General features: G+C 42.0%; 1 protein-coding gene across 1 annotated transcript in view; it reads left to right on the top strand.

Annotated features, from left to right (window-relative positions):
• Positions 1 to 23,127, top strand: part of CFAP43 (cilia and flagella associated protein 43) — a 155,604-nt gene that overhangs the window by 116,572 nt on the left and 15,905 nt on the right. Inside the window, exons 30-34 of the mRNA XM_040344464.1 lie at positions 2,197 to 2,283; positions 2,367 to 2,455; positions 3,590 to 3,797; positions 12,313 to 12,425; positions 21,118 to 21,277. Coding sequence (XP_040200398.1) covers positions 2,197 to 2,283; positions 2,367 to 2,455; positions 3,590 to 3,797; positions 12,313 to 12,425; positions 21,118 to 21,277 — 657 coding nt within the window. The remainder of the gene's footprint in view (positions 1 to 2,196; positions 2,284 to 2,366; positions 2,456 to 3,589; positions 3,798 to 12,312; positions 12,426 to 21,117; positions 21,278 to 23,127) is intronic.

Raw genomic sequence — 23,127 nt, 5'->3', positions numbered from 1 at the left:
GAAAGTCCATATGAAGCATTCCAAGTGCCAAATAGTGTTCGGTAATGAATATAAACAAATTGTGCTGCAGTGTGCACACACAGAAAAGTCTCTTACCGAACAGGAAAAATCTCAAATTTGAGAGGTCAAGATCATTCCTGTCTGGTAAGAGACTTTTCCCTATCTGGGCTTTCTAAAAAGTAAGTCCAGCACTGCCCTTAATCATGCCTTTTTCTTGTGAGACTGTGTTTTCCATTGGTTAAGACAGTACCATCTTTGTTGGTAGAGGAGGGGGGAAGTGTGCCCCTCCTCTATAGGATTCCTTTTTAAAACAAAAACTACTAATGAAAATGTGTCTCCTATATGATGGCTTACTGTAGAGCTCCACATTTTGGATATAAATATGTGCCTCAGATTGGAGCCACCTGTTTGCTTAATAAATAAAATTCAAGAAAAAAGTCAAGGCACAAATATGGGCTTTGGATTACAATCTTCCTTTGTAATAGTTAATGTACCGGGCATCTTACGACAGGGCACATAAGGCACATTTGGTGCATCTAGACTGTGCCTTAAATTTAAAAAAATTGGTTCAGCACAAGGGTGTACCCACAGGGGTCACAATTGCTACCTGACCCAGTGCTGCAGGGGGCCTGTGCGACCCCCCTGTACAGCTGGATAGGAGAAGCAGGAGAGAGGCTTCCTATAGAGGAACCTTTTCTCTATCAGCTATGGGGTGGCTGCATATAGAGGAATAATTCACTATGCTTTGGTTTGTGAATGTACGGGAAGCCCTGTGCAGAGCTATTCCTGTCCATTCATTCTGTGCACGTGAGACTACAGAGAAGGACATGGAGGGCTATATTCTTAATCTCCTTTCTCTGTCCCAAAGGTGAAACATCAGAGGTCTGTTTAGACCCCTGATATCTCACCAAAACCCCCCAACAGGGCACCTAAATTGTAAACATTGTAAAAAATAATAAAACATTATATTGTAAAAAAATAAGGTCGCACTTGCAACTGGGCCCTGCCATTCCGCCACTGGGCTTGGAGGAAAGAGCCCTGTCTTGGGGTCAGGGGGGTCCATTATGGTTTCTTGAACCGGGGCCCTGAAGGTTCTAGTTCCGCCACTGGTCCAACAACACCCTCAAACAGCCACTAGAAGCAACAAGACTGTACACACCAATTTATGGTGTCACTTGGAGTTCATCACAGTATGGTTCAATGAGGAAATGATGTGACAAACATAATATTGCAACACAAACAAGTTTGTAGTTTAGTGATATTAATTATGACGTTTCTATTTAAAATATTGCTTCCTCAATTATCATATATACAGTACATATTTTATATGTACTACAAGTTTAAAAAAAAATCATGTAAGTCTATTATCAGCTTTAGGGGTGTGTTAGATTTATTTTTCATTTGCTGCCTGCTGTCTGTGGGTGATCTCTCTGAAAAGGTCTGTGACACTCTTGCAGAGTCAAGCCTATAGCTACGCAATCAGGAAAGCTTATGCTTCCTGCCAATTGGAGAGTTCTGGCTGTGACTCAGTGAGGGGTGTGTTAGACCTCTTCAGAGAGTCTTACTCTGCTATCGTAAATATAGACAATGTACTGCTCTACTATGAGGTATTCAACTATGCCTATAGGCATCAAGAGTAAAGTGCAAGTTCTCTGAGCATTAAAGATGTTCAGATTTTAGTTATACATCTGTAGATACAGCATCAAATGACCAGGTGGAATCCTGTATGAAGAAGCTAATGCCGGCCATAGATGGTTCAAATCTAGGCCAGTTCATGAGAAACCAGCTGAGATTTAAACCATGTATGGGCAGGCTGAATGTACCAAGTTGATCAATTAATCAGCTTGAGCAATACCAGCCTGCCGGAATTTTACACATGATTATCGCTAGTATCTGGTATAGCCACTAGCAATAATCACTGTCTTCTCACGACGGGGACGGCTCCCCTGCCGGTAGAAAATAATGGCTCTATGGGAAGGATTCCCCCATCAACACTGTCTGTGTTGATGGGGGAATGGAGCTCCCATGCTTTCAGGAAAGAATTTTGCTTAGTGTATGGCATGCCTAAAAGTTCATCATTTGTAAACCCTTTGTAAATATAAAAAAGGTACTTTCACTCTACAATATGTGTGATTTGTCATTTTCACCTATCCAGATCAATTACAACATTTTATTTCTAATGTCTTTTTGTTCTAGAATCAAACAGCCGAACTAGTTAAGACGTTTAAAGTTCAGGTAGAATCTTTCAGAGAGACCTATGATGACCTAGTGGCAGAAGATAAGGTAAAGCCTATATGTCTGTCCTTTAAAAGGAATGATACGTGTTCTTTCCCAGTCAATATCATTTTAGCCTGTTTTGGTTTTAGTTGTTGGATCGAGGATTTAAGAAAGAATTTCCAGATGTATCAGCCCATCATGTGGACCAGCTTTACAGACTCTACAAACGAAGGCCAAGGTACATTTTAGGTAGACTTATGACTGGGAAACTGTATATATCACTAGTGACCAAAAGGTAGTCCTCTAGGGAGTGGTGATTAATGATTTATAATAAGGAACTATTTCTAGGTGAGACAATAGAAGCAACCCTACCAAAAGCATGGTGTGATACAGATTCAAGTATAACTAGTTTTGGATAGAGTGGAGAGGGATTTAAACACATATTAGTTTTCGTTGCTGTCTGTGCTCCCGTTTTTTGACCCTCTATATTTGTCCTGTTTACCATTATCATTGAAAGTAAAAAAAAAAACCTCAAAATTTTGGGTTGTGCCCAGAAAAGTAATCGTTCTGGTGACCTGGGGGTCCCCAAGGAATTCCTTTAATTTGCAGGGATTTCTTCTCACTTCATGTTTGGCTATGGAACAGGAAGTGAAGGGAAATCTCTGCAATTGAACACAGATGGTGAAAAAAAAAATCTGACAGGGGTTATAACCTACTCTTGTCCTATACAAAATGAAAAAAAAAAAAAGTTTTACCTAGAGTTCTACTTTAATGTTTAACAGCAGAGAGTGTTTGTTAATAAGAGTGCAGATTAATGGTAAGTAATGATTTATTATAACCAACATATCTCAACTGTATCTCATTTTAAACATTTTAGCCTAGTTTTTGTCATGAGCTTACCATAGCCAGAACAAAGTTTTTGAAAGATTGTTATGGGTTACCACACTACTTATTTTAGATTTATTTAACTGTTTTCAAAACGTTAGCACCGCTGAAGTAAAAAATTCTACAAAACAGCATAAAATGGGAAGCCTACTCTTGGTTGTATGTTTATGAAAAGCGTATAATTGCACAAAACCACAAAGCACCGCCTAAGTGTACTGAATTGCTAACTGCAGTATTGTCTAAATCGGTAAACTCCAAATTGTGGTGTTTTGCTTGCCTTTATCTGGCCCTTGGGATACTATTCCTCCCACTGACACCAACAATGGTACATAATTCCTGCACTGTTTTATCCCACAGTTGCAAGGACAACTTCTACCCCCACTGGCCAAAGTCCGGCCCCCCTAAAGTCTGAAGGACAGTAAATTGTCCATTTGTTTAGATAGTTTTGAGATCCCCGGTCTAAATAATGGTTGTGTACATTTTGTAGAGTTCAGCGTCTTAGGACTCAGACAGAAAATGAGGTCCCTTTTGGTGATCGGCCAGCATCAGGGAAAATGTACAGTGATTCAATTGTTCAGCTCATGAAAGCGATGGATGAATTAGATGCTCCAGAACACATGCCAGAAGGACTCGAACTTCCAGTTTGGGAGCGTTTCTGTCTAGCAAGGAGGTCTAAAATGGAATATGAACAGAAGGTCAGTAACATAAACAAGCATTTATTTTCTGTATTTACACAACTTCTATGTTATAAAATACTTCAGAGCAAATGGAACCATTGTCCCAGGCACCAGTTGAGCTTACAATCTAATGTCGCCAACACATTTATACAGAGGCATACAGTTTGGGCAGAAGGCAGTTAATCTTGCATCACTTTTCAAAATAATGCAAGAAACTGAAGCTACCAGAATGAATTGTTTCAAACACAAAAACAACAAATAGGGCTCATGCACACTGCAGCTCAAAGAAGCTTAAAGATGTGGCTCCTACAGGCTTTTGCACTTTTTGGAGCTCTCGATTCTTTCTGCCTGGAAACTCTCCTCTATGTTAGCCAATGTGTCCATACACACTATGGCCCGGATTCACAAAGCATCTCCAGATACGCCGCGTAAGTGCAAATATGCGCCGTCGTATCTGTGCGCCGGACCCACAAACTAAGATACGCCTAAAAACAGGCTTCAACCCGCCAACGTAACTTGCCTACGCCGGCGTAGCGTAGGCGCACATTTAGGCTGGACGCTCCTATTGTTTTGCCATTCAAATATGCAAATGAGGGAAATACGGCGATTCACAAACGTAAGTGCGCCCGACGCAGGCTACGTGATGTGCACGTAAGTTGTACGTCCGGCGTAAAGTTATGCCCCATAAAGCAGGTGTAACCCAGCAGCAGCCATGCAAAGGTCTGCACCAGGGAACTCAAGTCTGGCTGGGCGTAGGTTACGTTCATGGCGTACGCAGTGATCCGGCGTATCTTAGGCAGTTGTTCCGACGTGGTTGTGAGCATGCGCAGAGGGATGCGTCCACGTTCCGGGAACATGCGCAATTCGCGATACGTATCTGTCTGGCGCTCGGACCATCATTTGCATGGGGTCATGCCTCATTTGCATGGCTCACGCCCACTTCCACCTACGCCGACTTATGCCTTCGAAACCCAGCGCAGTTTTGGGAGCAGTGGCTTTGTGAATTCCATGCTTGCCTCTCTGCGCTGCGTCGGCCTAGCGCACAGGAGATACGCTACGGCGGCATAAATGTGCGCTGCTGTCTGTGAATCCGGGCCTATGGCTTTTTCAGGCTTTTACAGGCATATGCTCCTACAGGCCGAAGAAAAACCCCACCCGCACCAAGTGGCCAAAATAACGTGAAAACATGCAAAAAGCGTGAAAAAGTTCAAAGAAGCTTGAAAACACACAAAAAAATAAAACAAATTAGCTGAGGCTCCGGAGGGTTGTTTAAAAAAACGCTTATGCACAAAAGAAGCTCAAAGAAGCTCAATAAAAACGTGCAAAAGAGCCCAAAAAAGTACAAGCTTCCCCAAGCGTAAATAAAAGCTAAGATGCCTGTAAAAACATTTTTTTGGAGCTGCAGTGTACATGAGCCCATAAACTTCCTAAAAATAATATTACAGGTCAGGACTGGGCACAGGATCCTAACACTGCAAGAATATAGTGCTAGTCACAACAAGAAGCCACAGACAGTGGTTGGAAGATCCTGCTGCCACGCAGTGGACATGGAATGACAGTGGTCTGGGAGCATTTTTTTTTAATTATTATTACATTAAGATTGATCAGCACGAGTTTCACAACCTGCTTGTCTATAACAAAATGCAGCACAATGGTGGGGACGTTTTTAACTACAGGAGAACTCCCCCCAACTCTTGTCCTATATTAAAAACCTTCCCAGCTTGTACACAAAATAACGTAACTCACCAGTGAGGGGTTACAACAAGAGGTTGTTTCATCCTAGCACACCTCTTGGTACAAAAGCCTTCTCATCAGCATTTGGCACTGGTACTTTGGTGTGCCCCTGATATCAGCAAGGCTGGACTAGTTGCTATTAGGATACTAACCCACATGCATTTATGATAGTAATACTGACAATAGGAAAAATAAAATGTAACACCCCCCCCCCCCCCCCCCCCCCCCAGCTGCTGATCCTATAAAAAGGGCAGTGACAGCATACCACTTCTTATCATTATTTCCCCAGGCAGTATTTGCTTAACTGCTTACTCCCAAAGAGCGTATATATGCAACCTCATTAGAAAGCAGCGCAGCCATGCTCCTGGTACCATTTTTTTTTGTGTCAGCAGTGGGTTACCCAGTAAAAGTGATCTTTTATCTCACTTTTTTCACTGCCACCCACCGCTGTTGCCAGGCTCTCCTATTCCATTGGGGAGCCTGGAACCGCTGTAAGCAGTTGGGTTGGCTGCACACAGAGGAGATAGAGGGACATCTCTTTCCCTGTCCGGTACATCCAGGGAAGCATCTGATCAAACATGATCTGTGTTTGATCTGATGTTTGAAGAGCAGGGGAGACATTGAGGTTTTAATAGACCCCGATGTCTCTATCAAGAGTACTTGTCACTGCCCAAAGCTATCACCAGGGGATTGATCACCCCTTGTGATATCAATAAAGAAAAAAAAAATATATATATATATATATGAGAAAGTGTAAATATATACAGTATATAAAAATGTAAAAGCACCCCATGTTCCCCGTGCTCGCATACTGATACAAACATGCATGTAGGTCTGGTATGCATATGTAAACAGTGATTGCCCCACACATGCGAGGTATCAACATAATGTCCAAATGAGAGCAATAATTCTAGCACCATAGCTAACATTAACTCTAAATTGATAACCTGTAAAAGCTTTAAAGTGTCGCCTATGGACAATTTTTGGTACAATAGTTTGTTGCCCTTTTACAGGTATCTATTTAGTTGACGTAACATCATCTTTTATATTTTACAAAAATAAATGGGGCAGATCCACGTACCTCTGTGCCGGGCGCAGCGTATCTAAGATACACTACGCCGCCGTAACTTATTTATTTTATTTTGAATCCTAATAAGAATTTGCGCAGTAAGTTACGGCAGCGTATTGTATCTCTGGCGGCGTAAGGGCACGAATTCAAATGGATGTAATGGGGGCGTGTTTTATGTAAATACGTCGTGACCCGACGTAAACAACGTTTTATTTTAACTGCGCATGCGCCGTCCGCGGGGGTATCCCAGTGCGCATGCTCTAAATTAAACCGGAACCAGCCAATGCTTACGACGGTGACGTCATTCTACGCAAATTCCTATTCGTGAACGACTTACGCAAACAACGTAAAAAATTTTAAAATTGGACGTGGGAACGACGGCCATACTTAACATTGAGTACGCCTCAGAATAGCAGCTTTAACTATACGCCGGAAAAAGCCGAACGCAAACGACGTAAAAACAATGCGCCGGCTGGACGTACGGTCGTGGATCGCCGTAACTAGCTAATTTGCATACTCAACGCGGAATTCGACGGAGACGGCCACCTAGCGGCCGCCCAAAAATTGCAGCTTAGATCCGACGGCGTACTAAGACGTACGCCTGTCGGATCTAGCCGAGATGCCGTCGTATCTTGTTTTGTGGATACAAAACAAAGATACAACGCGCAAAATTTGAAATTACGCGGCGTATCAAGAGATACGTCGGCGTAATACCTTTGTGGATCTGCCCCAATGTGTATTGTTTTTCTGCACTTAAATTAATTTAAGTGTATTCTTTCCTGAAAATGTGCGTTTGACAAATGGCTGCGCAAATATCATGTGACATAAAACATTGCCACAGCTACCATATTACTCTCCAGGGTCTCAGCTTTCAGAAAATATATCATGTTTGGGGTTGTAAGGTTCTAGGTAATTTTCTTGCAAAAAAATAATGCAGATTTTAACATGTATGTGATTTTTTTTAAATTGGCTGGTAGGCAAGTGGTATGGTGTCTGTCTACCATCATATGATTATACATTTTCATGCATTACTGCAGTTTTTGCATGTATCTGCAGATCAAAAAAATCTAAAATTAAAGGGGCAGTTCACCCGAAATTTTAGTTATAGGTGGAACCTGACAAACATAAATGGTTCTGACCTTTGTTTTGGGTAGTTTGGATATTCCAGCTGTCAGGTCTTCTTGCCACGGTTCTTGTTGGTTGGACTGACTCTTTAAACCAGGCATGTCATACTCAGTTCATATCATGTACTGCAAAGGTGGTCACATCTTCATCCATGGACCGCACATTATCAGATATAAATCGGAATTGTAATTGTTTTGATACAAACCTATATGTACTCATATTCATCTTCTTTAGCTCAAAATTACTTTGCAACACCATTTTCAGCTAACATTCCTTGCAATCTGCAAAGACGGTTGCACTTTTATCCATGGGCCACCTTTTGACAGATATAAAAGGTAATTGGAAATGTTTAAATACAAACTCAAATTCACTAACCAGTTGTACCTTCTTTAGGTCAAATTCACTGTTCATCTCCTGCTTTAGCTTAAATTAAATGTGCAGCACCGTCACTATTTTACTATATATTGTTTCACTATGCATGCCAAGCGGGCAGGCTGTTGTGACTGGCATGTAAGCAGGTGCAGTTAGCTGACTGGCCACTAGATGGCTCTGTTCTCATTATGGTATGGTAAAGGGAAACGTTATAAGCAAGTGATAGCTCCCCTTTTAGAGAAGTCCCTTCTGAGCGATATAATGGGTGAAGTTAGTGCCCATATAAAAGTCAGAATAAGGTGAGCCTTAGGTAGCCAGGGCATGCGAGCCAAACACCCCACACCTGCAGATGTAGTCAACACAGTCAAGGCCCTGCATAGGGCAGAAGTCCCCAGTGAGATAGTCCAATATCCAGAAGAGCCAGCTGTAGTCATCCTGTCCCACTAAGCAAGGTCCAATTGGACTGGGAACATGATCTAACTGGACTGGGAGTAAGATGCAAAAAGCCTTTTTGGCCAGGCAAAATTTTCTCTGTCGTGAGTACTATTATTATTATAATACACGATTTATATAGCGCCAACAGTTTACGCAGCACTTTACAATGTAGAGGGGGGACAGCAAAATTACAATATAGTTCAATACAGAAGGGACAGGAGGGCCCTGCTCGTAGAGCTTACATTCTAAAGGGAGGGGGTGGTGGTACAAAAGGTAATGGATGCAGGGAATGATTTGATGGGGGTGGCTCGGGGACAGTTGTTGGGTGGGAGTGGGATAGACTTCCCTGAATAAGTGCGTTTTCAGGGATCTCCTAAAGGTGGACAGGTTAGGGTCTGATTGGACATTTCAGGGCAGGGAGTTCCAGAGGATGGGAGAGGCTCTGAAGAAGTCCTGAAGGTGAGCATGGGAGGAGGTAACAAGGGAGCTAGAGAGCAGGAGGTCCTGGGAGAAACGGAGGGTACTAATACCCCTGTGACTTCCAGTGACACCTAGGCAAAGTGTACATAATCTGGAGGTGCAGCTGTGGTAGTGGTGTCTCTGGAATTACATAAAGGGGATGCACAAGGCCTAATGGGCAAAACAAAGCCCTCTGAGTGAGTACCAATGGCCATGGGGAGTGCGAGAGTGACATTACGGAGATGGGTTCCAACACAGTGTTGCTTCCCAGGAGAGGTAAAGATTATTAACCACTTAAGCCCCGGACCTTTAGGCAGCTAAATGCCCAGGCCAGGTTTTGCGATTCGGCACTGCGTCGCTTTAACAGACAATTAGGCGGTCGTGCGACGTGGCTCCCAAACAAAATTGGCGTCCTTTTTTCCCCACAAATAGAGCTTTCTTTTGGTGGTATTTGATCACCTCTGCGGTTTTTATCTAACAAAAATAGAGCGACAATTTTGAAAAAAATGCAATATTTTTTACTTTTTGTTATAATAAATATCGCCCAAAAACATATCTAAAAAAATTGTTTTCCTCAGTTTAGGCCGATACGTATTCTTCGACCTATTTTTAGTAAAAAAAATCGCAATAAGCATTTATCGATTGGTTTGCGCAAAATTTATAACGTTTACAAAATAGGGGATAGTTTTATTGCATTTTTATTAATTATTTTTTTTTTACTACTAATGGCGGCGATCAGCGATTTTTTTCGTGACTGCGACATTATGACAGACACTTCGGACAATTTTGACACATTTTTGGGGCCATTGTCATTTTCACAGCAAAAAATGCATTTAAATTGCATTGTTTATTGTGAAAATGACAGTTGCAGTTTGGGAGTTAATCACAGGGGGCGCTGTAGGAGTTAGGGTACACCTAGTGTGTGTTTACAACTGTAGGGGGGTGTGGCTGTAGGACTGACGTCATCGATTGAGTCTCCCTTATATAAGGGATCACTCGATCGATACGCCGCCACAGTGAAGAACGGGGAAGCCGTGTTTACACACGGCTCTCCCCGTTCTTCAGCTCCGGGGAGCGATCGCGATGGGGCGGCTAGAAACGAATAGCCGCGCCGTCGTCCCGGATCGCTCCCCGAGGGAACCCGACCGCCGCATGTAGCGGGGGGGGTCCCGATCGGACCCCCCACCCGCTAGAAGGCAAGGACGTACATGTACGCCCATTTGCCTGTACGTACCATTCTGTGGACGTACATATACATGCGGCGGTCGGGAAGTGGTTAACTGGTTCCCGACCGGCTCACCTAGATATACTGCTGCAGAATGGCTCTCCTGGCCGAAACCTTGTACGGGTACGGCTACGGCTTTCCTTTTTAGAGCCGCTAGAGGGCGTGTGCCCACTTCTGGCGGGGCCCGGATGCAAGATTGCATGCACCAGAGCCAGCACGGGGATTTGTGTGTGCGAACACACAAATCCCTGTTCTGTCAGGGGAGAGGAGGCATATCGTTTGTTCGTACTAAGTAGGAACAACGATATATATGTCTCCTTCCCCAGTCAGTCCTATCCCCATATAGCTAGAACACATCTAGGGAACACACATTTAACCCCTTGATCACCCCCTAGTGTTAACCCCTTCCCTACCAGTGACATGTACACAGTAATCAGTGCATATTTATAGCACTGATCGCTGTATAAATGTCATTGGTCCCAAAAATGTGTCAAAAGTGTCCGATCTGTCCGTAGCAATGTCGCAGTACCGCTAAAAACTGCCACAATGTCGCAGATAACCGCCATTACAAGTAAAAAAAAAATCCATACATTTTTCCCATAGTTTGTAGATGCTATAACTTTTGCGCAAACCAATCAATATATGCTTATATTTATTTTTTTACCAAAAATATGTAGAAGAATATATATCGGCCTAAACTGATGAAGAAATAATTTTTTTAGAAATATTTTTGGTGATATTTATTATAGCAAAAAGTTAAAAATTTTGTTTTTTTTTTCCAAAATGTACGCTCTTTTTTTGTTTATAACCCAAAAAATAAAAACCGCAGAGGTGATCAAATTCTATAGACTATAGGCTTGTGGTTAAAAAAAGGACGCAAATTTTGTTTGGGTACAGTTTTGCATTTCCACGTAATTGGACAAGCTGGACAAATCGCCTTAGCGCTATATAAGTTACTCACTCACTCACTTTACCACGTAATTGTCAGTTAAAGCGACAAAGTGCCAAATTGTAAAAAGTACTCTGGTCAGGAAGGGGGTAAACTCTTCTGGGGCTGAAGTGGTTAAGGGAAGATGGCTAAACAGTGATGTGCCATGTGTGGCTTTCACATTTGACTGCTGTGGACTGTCCACTATATGTGATTTATATCTATGTGATGTGATGTGTCACTGTCACTGCCATCTGTAAGAACGACAGTAAAGTGCCGAGCTATCATTTTGTGTGCACATTCCTTTTATAGGAATATGAAGGCTAATAGCCTTTTGTGGGAAGGTCATTAGGCACAATATGACGGAAGCTTTGGGCTATAGCAGTGGACTGTTGTCCTATCCAAGAAGAGGCTTGAGTAATTTGGTGCCAACTGTAGGCCAATCAGAAGCCCCCTTACATACAGGTGGTGAATGGATACTGCCTGCGGATGGCTAAGACACAGCAGCCAGTTCCCACCCACCATCCCTATAGTGCTGGGTTCCCCATTCACAAAGCCTGACCTGGAGACTGACTCTTCAGTGGTGTTAAACATGCTGCCTGATAGCCTTGTATACACTGCAGGCAGGAAGGCCTCCTCTGACTGTTAAAGGTGCGGGCAGTGAGATCCTCAGTGGCCAATAGGAATGGTATGGTGCCCGCAAGCTGAATGTTTTATATCTTTTGTTTTAAAAACTAATCCAACCTTAAAGCTGGACTCTGGAAATGAGACAAAAAAAAAAAACGAATTACATCTAACAGCTTGCAATACAGATCAAGGTTTTAATTGGAAAACATTTGCAAATATATGTGGAAGCCGCACTGTCAAGGCCCCTCTGTAATGTGCAGCTCTAACTCTGATCTACGAGAGCCTTCATGTTGGAGGATATATAGCAAGGGATAAATTAATGGCAGGTATGCAATTGTTGTACAACTAAAACTTATATTTTCTGTGGGGGACCAGTTGTATGGATTGAAAGACCCTACTAGAGCCAGGAGTAAGGTAAGCAAGACACCCTATGTCTTTACTTAAAATTATAATAAAGTTGTGGAAGAGAATATGATTGGATTTTCAATATTTCATTTGTTTATGTATCTATATGATAAATGTGTCAGTTATGTTATTGTATTTGTATTTTCTGGTTTAGGTGAAGCAAAAGGCACAGATCCTGGCTGAAATGCAGGAGTTTCTATATAAGAGGATAGAAGAAGATGAGAAGACACGGCAGGACATTGAGAATATCATGCAAGATCTTAACATGTAACTATAATGTAACATTTTAATGTGGTCTTATCATTAAGGCCCAGTTCACACCTGGACGTTGCACACAAATGTGCAAAAACGTGAATGCCATTGCATTATTTCTTAATGGCACCCCAAAAGTGGCTAGCGGTTGTGTGTTTTGTTGTTTTCTGCACGACAGAACACGAGAAAAATGTACAAAAATCAAGGACGCAAAACATGCTTGGCTCAGTGCCAAAATTTGACACAACCTACTTTTGCATATTTTTGGAGCGGAGGGAGGCGCATTCAATTAAATGGTGCCGCTCCAATAATGTGCTAAAAAAAGTTGCCAAAAAGCAGCATTTCTCCAGTGTAAATGGTACCTAAGAGAATTTGTAGAAACTAGTGTCTTCAGGATAGTCAAATGTTTTTGTGTGTGTGTTTAAAGCAGTGTTTCTTAACCTTTGTTTGAATCATCGATCCCTTTAAGAATCTGATGAACGCTATGGACTCCCATATATGGCATACACAAGGTTTGAATAAAGCAAACAATCTTAACAAAAACCTCATTCCTTTTCATGCAAAAAGTAATGGCCAATCAGTACAAAAATTAAATACAGTCATCTTAAATCTACTACTACTACTAGTAGTAACTACTGTATTTTCTTCTACTTCTACTACTACTACTACCACTAATACTACTCTCTCTCTCTCTCTCTATCTCTATCTCTCTCTTTCTCTTTCTAGCTCTCATTTTTAATCTGACCCTCATGGACCCCCTAAAACTCATCCATGGGCCCTAGGTTAAGAACCCCTGGTTTAAAGTGAATCTGTGAATCAGTCCTCTGCTCTTATGCCGCGTACACACGATCGGAAATTCCGACAACAAATGTTCGATGTGAGCTTTTTGTCGGAAATTCCAACTGTGTGAACATTTGCTGTCGGAATTTTTCAACAACCAAAACTGTAGAGCTAATTCTCAAATTTTCCGCCAACAAAAGTTCCAATCGTCTGTAATTCCGACTCACAAAAATCCTAAGCATGCTCGGAATTAATTTGACGCATGCTCGGAATCATTGAACTTTTTTCTCGGCTTGTCGTAGTGTTGTCCGTGACCGTGTTCTTGACATTCGGAATTTCAGACAACATTTGTGTGACCATATGTATGCAAGACAAGTTTGAGCCAACATCCTCTTGGGAAAAAAAATCCACAGTTTTGTTGTCGGAATTTCTGATCGTATGTACGCGGCATTAGGCTGCATTCACATCTCAGCCTTTTGAATCGTGGGCAGAAATGCCGCAACTCTGCCCGCAATTTCAAACCCCTGAGGTGTAAATGAAAAAATCGCATAACGCACATTTGAGATGCCATTCATTTGAATGTCACCTAAAATTACCGTGCAGTTCTGCCACGATTGTCACGCGATAACACATGAAGCTTGTCACCCAAAAAAATTCAGGAGCTACTTTTGGGTGACATACTTCACGTGATGCGGGTTGCCGCAATTGCAGCGCGATTTATGGCACAACAATCCTGGCAGACCCAATGCCGCGATTTTAGGTGTCATTCAAATCAATGGCATCTCAAATGTGCTTTCTGTGATTTGTCATTATCATCTCGATGCTTTGAAATCACTGGCAGAATAGGGGCAAATCTGCCCACGATTCAAAACTCTAAAGCCTCGTACACACGATAGGTTAACCAGAGGACAACGGTCTGAAGGACCGTTGTCATAGGTTAACCGATGAAGCCGACTGATGGTCCATCACGCGTACACACCATAGGTTAAATAACCGATCGTGTCAGAATGCGGTGATGTAAAACACAGCGACGTGCTGAAAAAAAACGAAGTTCAATGCTTCCAAGCATGCGTCGACTTGATTCTGAGCATGCACGGGTTTTTAACCAATGGTTTTGCATACTAACGATCCATACTAACGATCGGTTAGCAATCCATAGGTTAATTTTAAGGCAAGTTGGCTTTTTTTAACCTATGGTTAAATAGCCTATGGGGCCCACACACGATCGGTTTTGACCGATGAAAACGGTCCATCAGACCGTTGTCCTCTGGTTAACCTATCGTGTGTATGAGGCTTAAGATGTGAATGGAGTCGGCACTTTAAGTTTTAGATAGTCCAACGGGGGAATACTTTTTCACTACTGAACATACTGTTTAGAGAATCAATACAGCTTTCTGGGGAGCAGAAGTGGTTTTATATTCGTTAATAGTTTTTAGGTGCCACGTTTTAAAAAAGAAGTGTCAGTTACTATCCTTTGTCTCTCAGAGGTAAAGACCCTGTAGGCAAAAAAGTTAAATTCACATGCCCACAGGTTGCCCTGAGCTATACTAAAAACACTGGCACAAGCCTATAGTCAGATCAGATATATTATGTTTATTCTTTTATATACAATCTAATTCGTTAGCTCCATACTGTTTTGTATATGAAAATATATTCACACCTATGCATTTTTTAATGCATTTTCAGTTTTGAAGAAACACATTTCAGTCAATGTAACATGGTTTCCTATAGATGTAGTTCACATCTGTGCATCTTATGGAAAGAGCCAGGGATTTTTTTCTGGTTTTTGGTATCATATACTTCAATGGATCAAAAATGTGTATTGAAAAATGCAAAATGCACCTGGAATATGCAAACTGCAACCTGCATAGGTGTGAATCCAGCCTTAGGCCTCGTACACACGACCGAGGAACTCGTCGTAAATGAAACATCGTTTTCCTCGACGAGTTCCTTGTCAGGCTTGTCGAGAAACTTAACAAGCTTTCTTTTGCGTACACACTGTCAAGACAAAATCTCGTCGTTCTCAAACGTGGTGACGTACAACACGTACGACGGCACTATAAAGGGGAAGTTCGATTCCACTGGCGCCACCCTTGGGGCTGCTTTTGCTAATCTCATGTTACTGCCTGTTAAGTAAAAGTTTGGTGAGACGATTCACGCTTTTCAGTCTGTTACAGCGTGATGAATGTGCTATCTCCATTAGGAACGCTACTTTTACCGAAGGCACGCTCCCATCTCCTACTTTATTCTGAGCATGCACGGGTTTCTAAGCATACACACGAACGTGTTTCTCGTCAGAAACCAGCCTGACGAGAAACACGACAAGGAAATTGAGACTCCCGGCGAGGAAAAAGAGAACTTGTCGTAGTGTTGTTCTTAAAAATTCGGAACTTGTTCTCTTTTTTTCTCGTCAAGTTCCACGACAATTTTCTCGACGAAAAACATACACACGACCGTTTTCCTCGGCAAAAAAGCTCTGCCACCAAGTTTCTTGATGGATTCTGTCGAGGAAAACGGTTGTGTGTACGAGGCAATAGTTTTATCCACAATTACAGATAGAGGCAGCTTAAAATGGCAGTGCTTGGAGGAGTAGTGTGATCTAAAAGTTCTACTTACCTTTATGGTGTATTTTGCTGGGATTGCTGCTGCAGAAAAATATCTGTCCCTCCTGCTGTTCACTCAATAATCACTCGCGGTTCTGGTTCCCTGCTCTGCATTCTATATATTTAAGTTGTTTTCCACATACACTTATGTGCCAGTGATTGCTTTAAAATATAACTAAAAGGCAAAACTTTTTTTTAGTTTTGGATATAGTGCGGACGGATTCGAACACTTGCCAGTGTTTGTGCTCCCTATTAGGCCTGATTCACACCTATGCATTTTTAGTGCTTTTTGCATTTTGCATATTTGCACTACAGAATGTGTTCCATAGGAAACCATGTTAAATGTTCTGTAAAAAATTTGCAAAATTCAAAAAGCACTAAAACTGCATAGGTGTCAATCCAGCCTAACTGCTTGCCGACCATCCTATAGCAGTTTTACTGCTACAGAGCGGCCGCTGTGTGTAGGATCATATATATATATATATATATATATATATATATATATATATATATATATATATATATATGATCATGCACTTCCCAAAGTTAAAACAACAAGGGCAGAAGATTTAATAGATGGAAAGTTAAAAAAAAAATGTTTGTGCTCCCTGTTAGGCCTGATTCACACTTATGCATTTTTAGTGCTTTTTGCATTTTGCAGATTTGCACTACAGAATGTGTTCCATAGGAAACCATGGTAAATGGACTGAAGAGCAAATCTGCAAAATGCAAAAAGCACTAAAACTGCATAGGTGTGAATCCAGCCTTTTTCCTGTTTATCAAGATCATTGAAAGTAAAAGAAAACCCCACATTGTGAGTTGTCCCCAGTTAAGTAAGGATGGATTCACACCTATGCAGCTTTAGTGCTTTTTGCATTTTGCAGATTTGCACTACAGCCCATGTAACATGGATTCCTATGGAACACATTCTGTAGTGCAAATCGGCAAAATGCAAAAAGCACTAAAAATGCATAGGTGTGAATCCAGCCTTAAGGGAATTTCTTGGGGACCCCCAGGTCACCAGAACTAGTGTCTCCATTTGGAAGATTTCCCCTCTTTAAGGCTTGATTCACACCTATGCATTTTTAGTGTTTTTTGCATTTTGCAGATTTGCACTACAGAACGTGTTCCATAGGAAACCATGTTAAATGTTCTGTGAAAAATTTGCAAAATGCAAAAAGCACTAAAACTGCATAGGTGTGAATCCAGCCTAAGGCTCGATTCACACCTATGCATGTTGCTTTCGAGCATTTTTGCAATGCTTTTTGCGGTGCTTGCTGCGTTTTTTGACATGCATTTTTACTGCGATTTTACCACGACTTTACCGCGATTTGCGTTTTTTTTTTTTTTGCCAGTAATTTTAATTTTTTTACATTTCCTTTAACAACCAGCTATAAACAGGTTGGGAAAAAAAACGCAAAACGCAAATCGCGGCAAAATCGCGGCAAAAATCGCGGTACTTGCGTTTTGGATGCAGGTCCATTGAATTCTATTGCATGCAAAACGCTGCTTTTTGCAGGAAAAAAAAGTCCCTGACCCTTTTCAAAAATGCAGAGGCACAAAAAAGCATTGATGTGAACATGTTCCATAGGAAACCATGTTAAAAAATTTCCCTGCATTTCTGCAAAATGCATCAAAAAAAGCATTAGTGTGAATGGAGCCTTACTGCTTGCCGACCATCCTATAGCAGTTTTACTGCTACAGGGCGGCCGCTGTGTGTAGGATCATATATATATATATATATATATATGTGATCATGCACTTCCCAAAGTTAAAACAACAAGGGCAGAAAAAGTAAAAAAAAATGACTGAAGGTCCACTTTACACTCACATTTTTGTGAGTTTAGGCATTTTTCTTTCTGCCCTTGAACTCCCCTAATGTTATCCTATGTGTCCATGCACACATGGATGTTTTTAGCAGTTTAGTAGCAGGGGGATGCAGAGGATGTTTTCTGAATGCCCCAGGAGAGGGAATTTAGACCACAAAAATGCTAAATGCTAGGCGCGTTTGGGCGTTTATTTTCTTCAATTGCCAGAATAAATTAAAATTCTTGCCAATGAAATAAATAAATGGCCAAACTCCAAACACTGCTAAACTCACCTAAGCTGGTTTGGAAGAATGCAGCTTAGGTTAGTTTATAACGTTGATTTTCTCTTGTCCGAATAAACAGCGTTTACAAGAAACCAGTGTGCATGAGGCCTAAATGTCATCCATTTAGGGTTTACATCTACTTTAATTCAAACATTAGAAATGAGATTTGAACGGTACAGTCATCAGTAGGTAAAGCTCAGAGAGTGCCGAGATTTTGCAGCATTGTTCCCGGCAAAAAGCACTCTGGGTATAAGTAGAAGCTTCCAGGCGTTTCCATTTAAACAAGACCTATCTTGAACATTGTGATTGATATTTATGTCACACCATATGCAGTCTAATGACCTGTGCACACCTAGGTCATTGATCCGACTTTCCTTTGTCATGGAGGTGAGAGAGAGGAGAAAAACAAATAGCACAGGAGAGCAGTACAGAGAAATATTGTTTTCTTTGTATGAAATGATTTACTGCAAACCCACAATCTACATGAACAGACCAGAAATTTTTGGGAAATTCATTGCTGCATAAAAAAAAATAATTAGGCTGTTCCTACTGACCTCTCATGAAATGATAGTTGCCTGGCTGTCAATGTGATCCTCCAGCTTTAGTACTTTATGAGTCACTGATGTGGAACAAATCTTAAAATGATTGTTAGGGTTGTAATTAAAAAATAAAATTCACACTTACCTGCTCTCTGCAATGGTCTGTGCCGGCGGTCCTGGCTCCTCCCCCCTGCTGGATGCCCCTAATATCAAGTCTCTTGCTATGGGGGCACTAAAAAACAGCTCGCTCCCAAGCCATGCCCCTGTGAATGGACATTGTCCATTTACACACAAAGCATGGCTCAGACCTGCCCCCACTCTCTCCTCATTTGCTCACTGGCTGTGATTGACAGCAGTAGGAGCAAATGGCTCCCACTGCTGTGTGAGCCAATGAGAAGAGAGAGACCCAGAAGAGACGCTGCTCTCATACACATCAATAGATCGAGATGGGCTCATGAAAGTATAATGGGGTTTAGAAGGTTGCACCCAGAAGGTTTTTTACCTTAAAGAGGTTGTTTCAGACATGAAATATGAACAAATCCTTCTATAGTGTGTGCTTGTCTCAATCCATAGCACTAGGTGTAATTTCCCTCTGCTGCTTCGTTCCTTTGCTATAAGCATTCGTCACTTCTGATGAGTTTTTATGACACCAGGAGAAAAATGGTAATGGGGAGGGCACTGTATGTGATTGACAGCCTCAGCTCTGTTCCTTTGTGCTGTATCATAGCTCCCAACTGTCCCTGATTTTGAGGGACTGTCCCTGATTTGGAGCAATGTCCCTCTTTTCTCCTCATTTTGGTCTGATATATATAGTTGTATATAAAATGCACTTTTTATCTTTCAAAAAGTGTTTCCCAGGGCTAAACATTCATCCAAATGATAAATTGTTGCATTTGTAAATGTTAAAAGCCAATATAAAGGAATAGTAGTGGTAAAAAAAACTCTCTTGTGGATTTAATTAACCTTTTTTTTTGGTTAATTCTCTTTTACGGGGGTGTGACGGGTGTGTGTCCTATGCCTACATACATTTGCTAGTAGGTGTCCCTCATTCCCATCTCAAAATGTTGGGAGGTATGCTGTATGAAGGAGGGTGTATAACACCCCCCCCCCCCCCCAATCAGCTCTCAAAGCTCTTCTCACTGAGGTAACTTCAGCTCTCAGCCCCCTGCTTTTCAGACCTGAGAGATTCTGTGTAAATTCTGCACTTTGAATGGATGTAGGGGAACGATTGTGGTAGATAAACAGGCACAACTTATGTAGGAGGATTTGTTTTATCTCTGTGTATCACCTGAGGAAGTCACTTCACTGGGTATATGTAAGAGTTTACAACCACTTTAAAGCGGAGGTTCACCCAAATAACATTTTTCTCAGAAAAACTTCTTTAGACTTCTAACATGTACAGTCCGCGGGAGTAGGCGTTTCCAAGCTGAGGAGGCATGTCATCTGGGAGGTCGCCCAGATGATTGACGTCTTTTCAGAAAAAGCTCCCCCCGGCGGATAAGGCCCCGTAAAAGATAGATTATAAGGTATGTACAGCGTAAAAAAAAAAAAATTTGCGGACTGTACATGTTAGAAGTCTAAAGAAGTTGTTCTGAGAAAAATGTTATTTGGGTGAACCTCCGCTTTAATGCATAGAATGCTTTAAGGTAAAAAACCTTCTGCCTTTAGAACCAATTTAAGTTCTGATATTACTCTGCCTTCACTTGCTGCATGCTTGATTATTCAGGGCCAGTGACTCAGATGGACGTAGACAATGCTAGCCTACATAATTTCACCAGTACCGGTTTCCATTAACAATAATTCTTGATTGACTCTTATATCAACATCTTAAAGCGGATGTCCGCTGAAAAAAAAAAATTAAAAGCCAGCAGCTGCAAATACTGCAGCTGCTGACTTTTAATATTAGGACACTTACCTGTCCTGGAGTCCAGCGCCGTCCGCAGCAGAGGACGAGCGATCGCTCGTCACTCTGCTGCTCCCCCCGCCATCCTCGGTGAGGGAACCAGGAAGTCAAGCGCTCCTGCTTCACTGCCCGGTTCCCTACGGCGCATGCGCGAGTTGCGCTGCGCCTGCTGATTGGCTCCCGCTATGTACTGGGAGCCGAGTGTTCCCAGCACACAACGGGGGGACGGGGATGGGAGGTGACGTAATGCCCGCAGTCTGCCCGAGACTGTGTGGCCGGTATCTGCACCCCCCTGAAAGGTGTCAAATGTGACAACGGAGGGGTGGAGGGTTCCGATCAGCGGGAGTTCCACTTTAGGGTGGAGCTCCACTTTAATGGCCTATGTTGATGGCCTTTTGTTTGCTTTAAAATGGTTTTGCATTCCTATACAAGTTTATAGAAATGCAGGTGAGATGCATTTCAGAAGGAGGTCAACTACAAGTCAAATGTAAAGTACTGTACCTGTCAATGAATTGTGAATAATCATAGCTACATCTCAAACTGATGTCATCGACACAATCCCAAAGCCTGTCAACACGGGTCCTTATAGTGCCAGGTAGGGATGATTCCATAAGGCAGTGCTAAGCAGAGACAACGTGTAAAGTGCTGTAACCCATAGCAGCTCATCTAAATGAACCCATTACTGATATAAGTAAGGTCAAATGGTAAAATGAAATCTGACTGTCTACTTTCTTTCTTATTGATTCATAATTCATAATAAAATATATTTTTCCTCATCTCATCATTGCAGATTGCGTAATGAGAAAATGAAGTTTCTATTGGACCTGACTGTCCAGTTTATACTTAAACAAGGGCAAGTGGAAGTTGAAAATACAGATTTAATGCCTAACTATGCTGATGCGATCCTGCTGCACAGGAGTGTGATCGAAGATTTGAATAGTAGCATAAGGGTAAATGACAATCTTATTATGTCTGCTTATCGGTGGGAAAGGTGGTGTTGTGTTGCTTTTTGCTTCAGATAAAAATATTTGCTGTTAAATCCCAACTCATGGCATATTATTAAAAAATTGTCTCCCAGATAGGGTTTAAAACAAAAAAAGCAGATCTGACTGCAACACTCACCTAGAGGTGAGTGTTGCAGGGTGCTGCCCCCTTTGCTGTAATTCCTTTCTTCCCCTGCATGTCATTGGTCTTCTGGTGTCATGGACCCGCCTCCTAAAGTTCTCTCAGGGGAGAGGAGACAGATTGTGTGCTCCTACTAAGTAGCAACAACGATCTCTCTCCTCCCCTAGTCAGTCCCATCCCCCCACAGTTAGAACACACATTAGGGAACACAGTTAACCCCTTGATCACCCCTAGTGTTAACCCCTTCCCTGCCAGTGACATTTATACAGTAACAGTGCATTTTTTATAGCACAGGTCGCTGTATAATTGTCACTGGTCCCAAAAATGTGTCAAAAGTGTCCGATTTGTCCGCCGCGATATCGCTGTCCCGATAAAAATCCTGGATCGCCGTCATTACTAGTAAAAAAAATATAAAAATAAAAATTTCATAAATCTATCCCCTATTTTGTAGACGTTATAACTTTTGCGCAAATCAATCAATATACGCTTGTTGGGATTTTTTTTTATTTTTTACCAAAAGTATGTAGAAGAATACATATTGGCCTAAACTGAGAAAAAAAAATGTTTATAAAAAAAAAAATATGGGATATTTATTATAGCAAAAAGTAAAGATAATGGCCCAGATTCACGTAGACGCGCCTATCTTTAGGCGGGCATAGCGTATCTCAGATACACTACGCCGCGTAACTTAATGAGGCAGGTCCCGTATTCACAAAGAACTTGCGCCCTAAGTTACGGCGGCGTAGTGTAACTGTGCCGGCGTAAGCCCGCGTAATTCAAAGTCGGCTGGTGTGGGCGTGTTTTATGATAATGAATCGTGACCCAATGTAATTGACGCATTTAACGAACGGCGCATGCGCCGTCCGTGAACATATCCCAGTGCCCATGCTCTAAATTACGCCGCAAAAAGTCAATGCTTTCGACGTGAACGTAACTTACGTCCAGCCCCATTCACGGACGACTTACACAAACGATGTAAAATTCGACGCTGTTTGTACGTTTCCGACGTCCATACCTAACATGACTTACCCCTGCTTTATGAGGGGTAACTTTGCGCTGGTGTATGTCTTACGTAAACGACGTATCTTGATATGCCGGGTGCACGTACGTTCGTGAATCGGCGTATCTAGCCAATTAGCATATTCGACGCGGAAATATACGGAAGCGCCACCTAGCGGCCAGCGTAAATATGCACCCTAAGATACGACGGCGTAGGAGACTTACGCTGCTCGTATCTATGCAACTGTGAGGCGTATCTGATTCTATGAATCAGCGGCGAGTTGCGACGGCTCACATTCGGACTTACAACGGTGTACGTGGAGATACGCAAGTAAGATCGTAAGTCCGCTGTGAATCTGGCCCATTGTTTTCTTCAAAATTGTTGCTCTTCTTTTGTTTATAGCGCAAAAACTAAAAACCACAGAGGTGATCAAATACCACCAAAAGAAAGCTCTATTTGTGGGGAAAAAAGGATGTAAATTTTGTCCGGGAACAGCCTCACACGACTGCGCAATTGTCAGTTAAAGAGACGCAGTGCCGTATCGCAAAAAATGGCCTGGTCAGGAAGGGGGTAAATTCTTCCGAGGGTGAAGTGGTTAAAGTCTTATATTTATGGAGGTTCTTTTGACTAAGAGTTGGCAAAAGCATCTTCTAAGTACAACTTGCATATACACAG

The sequence above is a fragment of the Rana temporaria genome, chromosome 3, assembly GCF_905171775.1.
Source record: "Rana temporaria chromosome 3, aRanTem1.1, whole genome shotgun sequence".
In the NCBI taxonomy this organism is placed as follows: Eukaryota; Metazoa; Chordata; class Amphibia; order Anura; family Ranidae; genus Rana; species Rana temporaria.
Note: the sequence above shows the minus strand (reverse complement) of the source record. Positions and strands in the feature narration are given on the sequence as shown.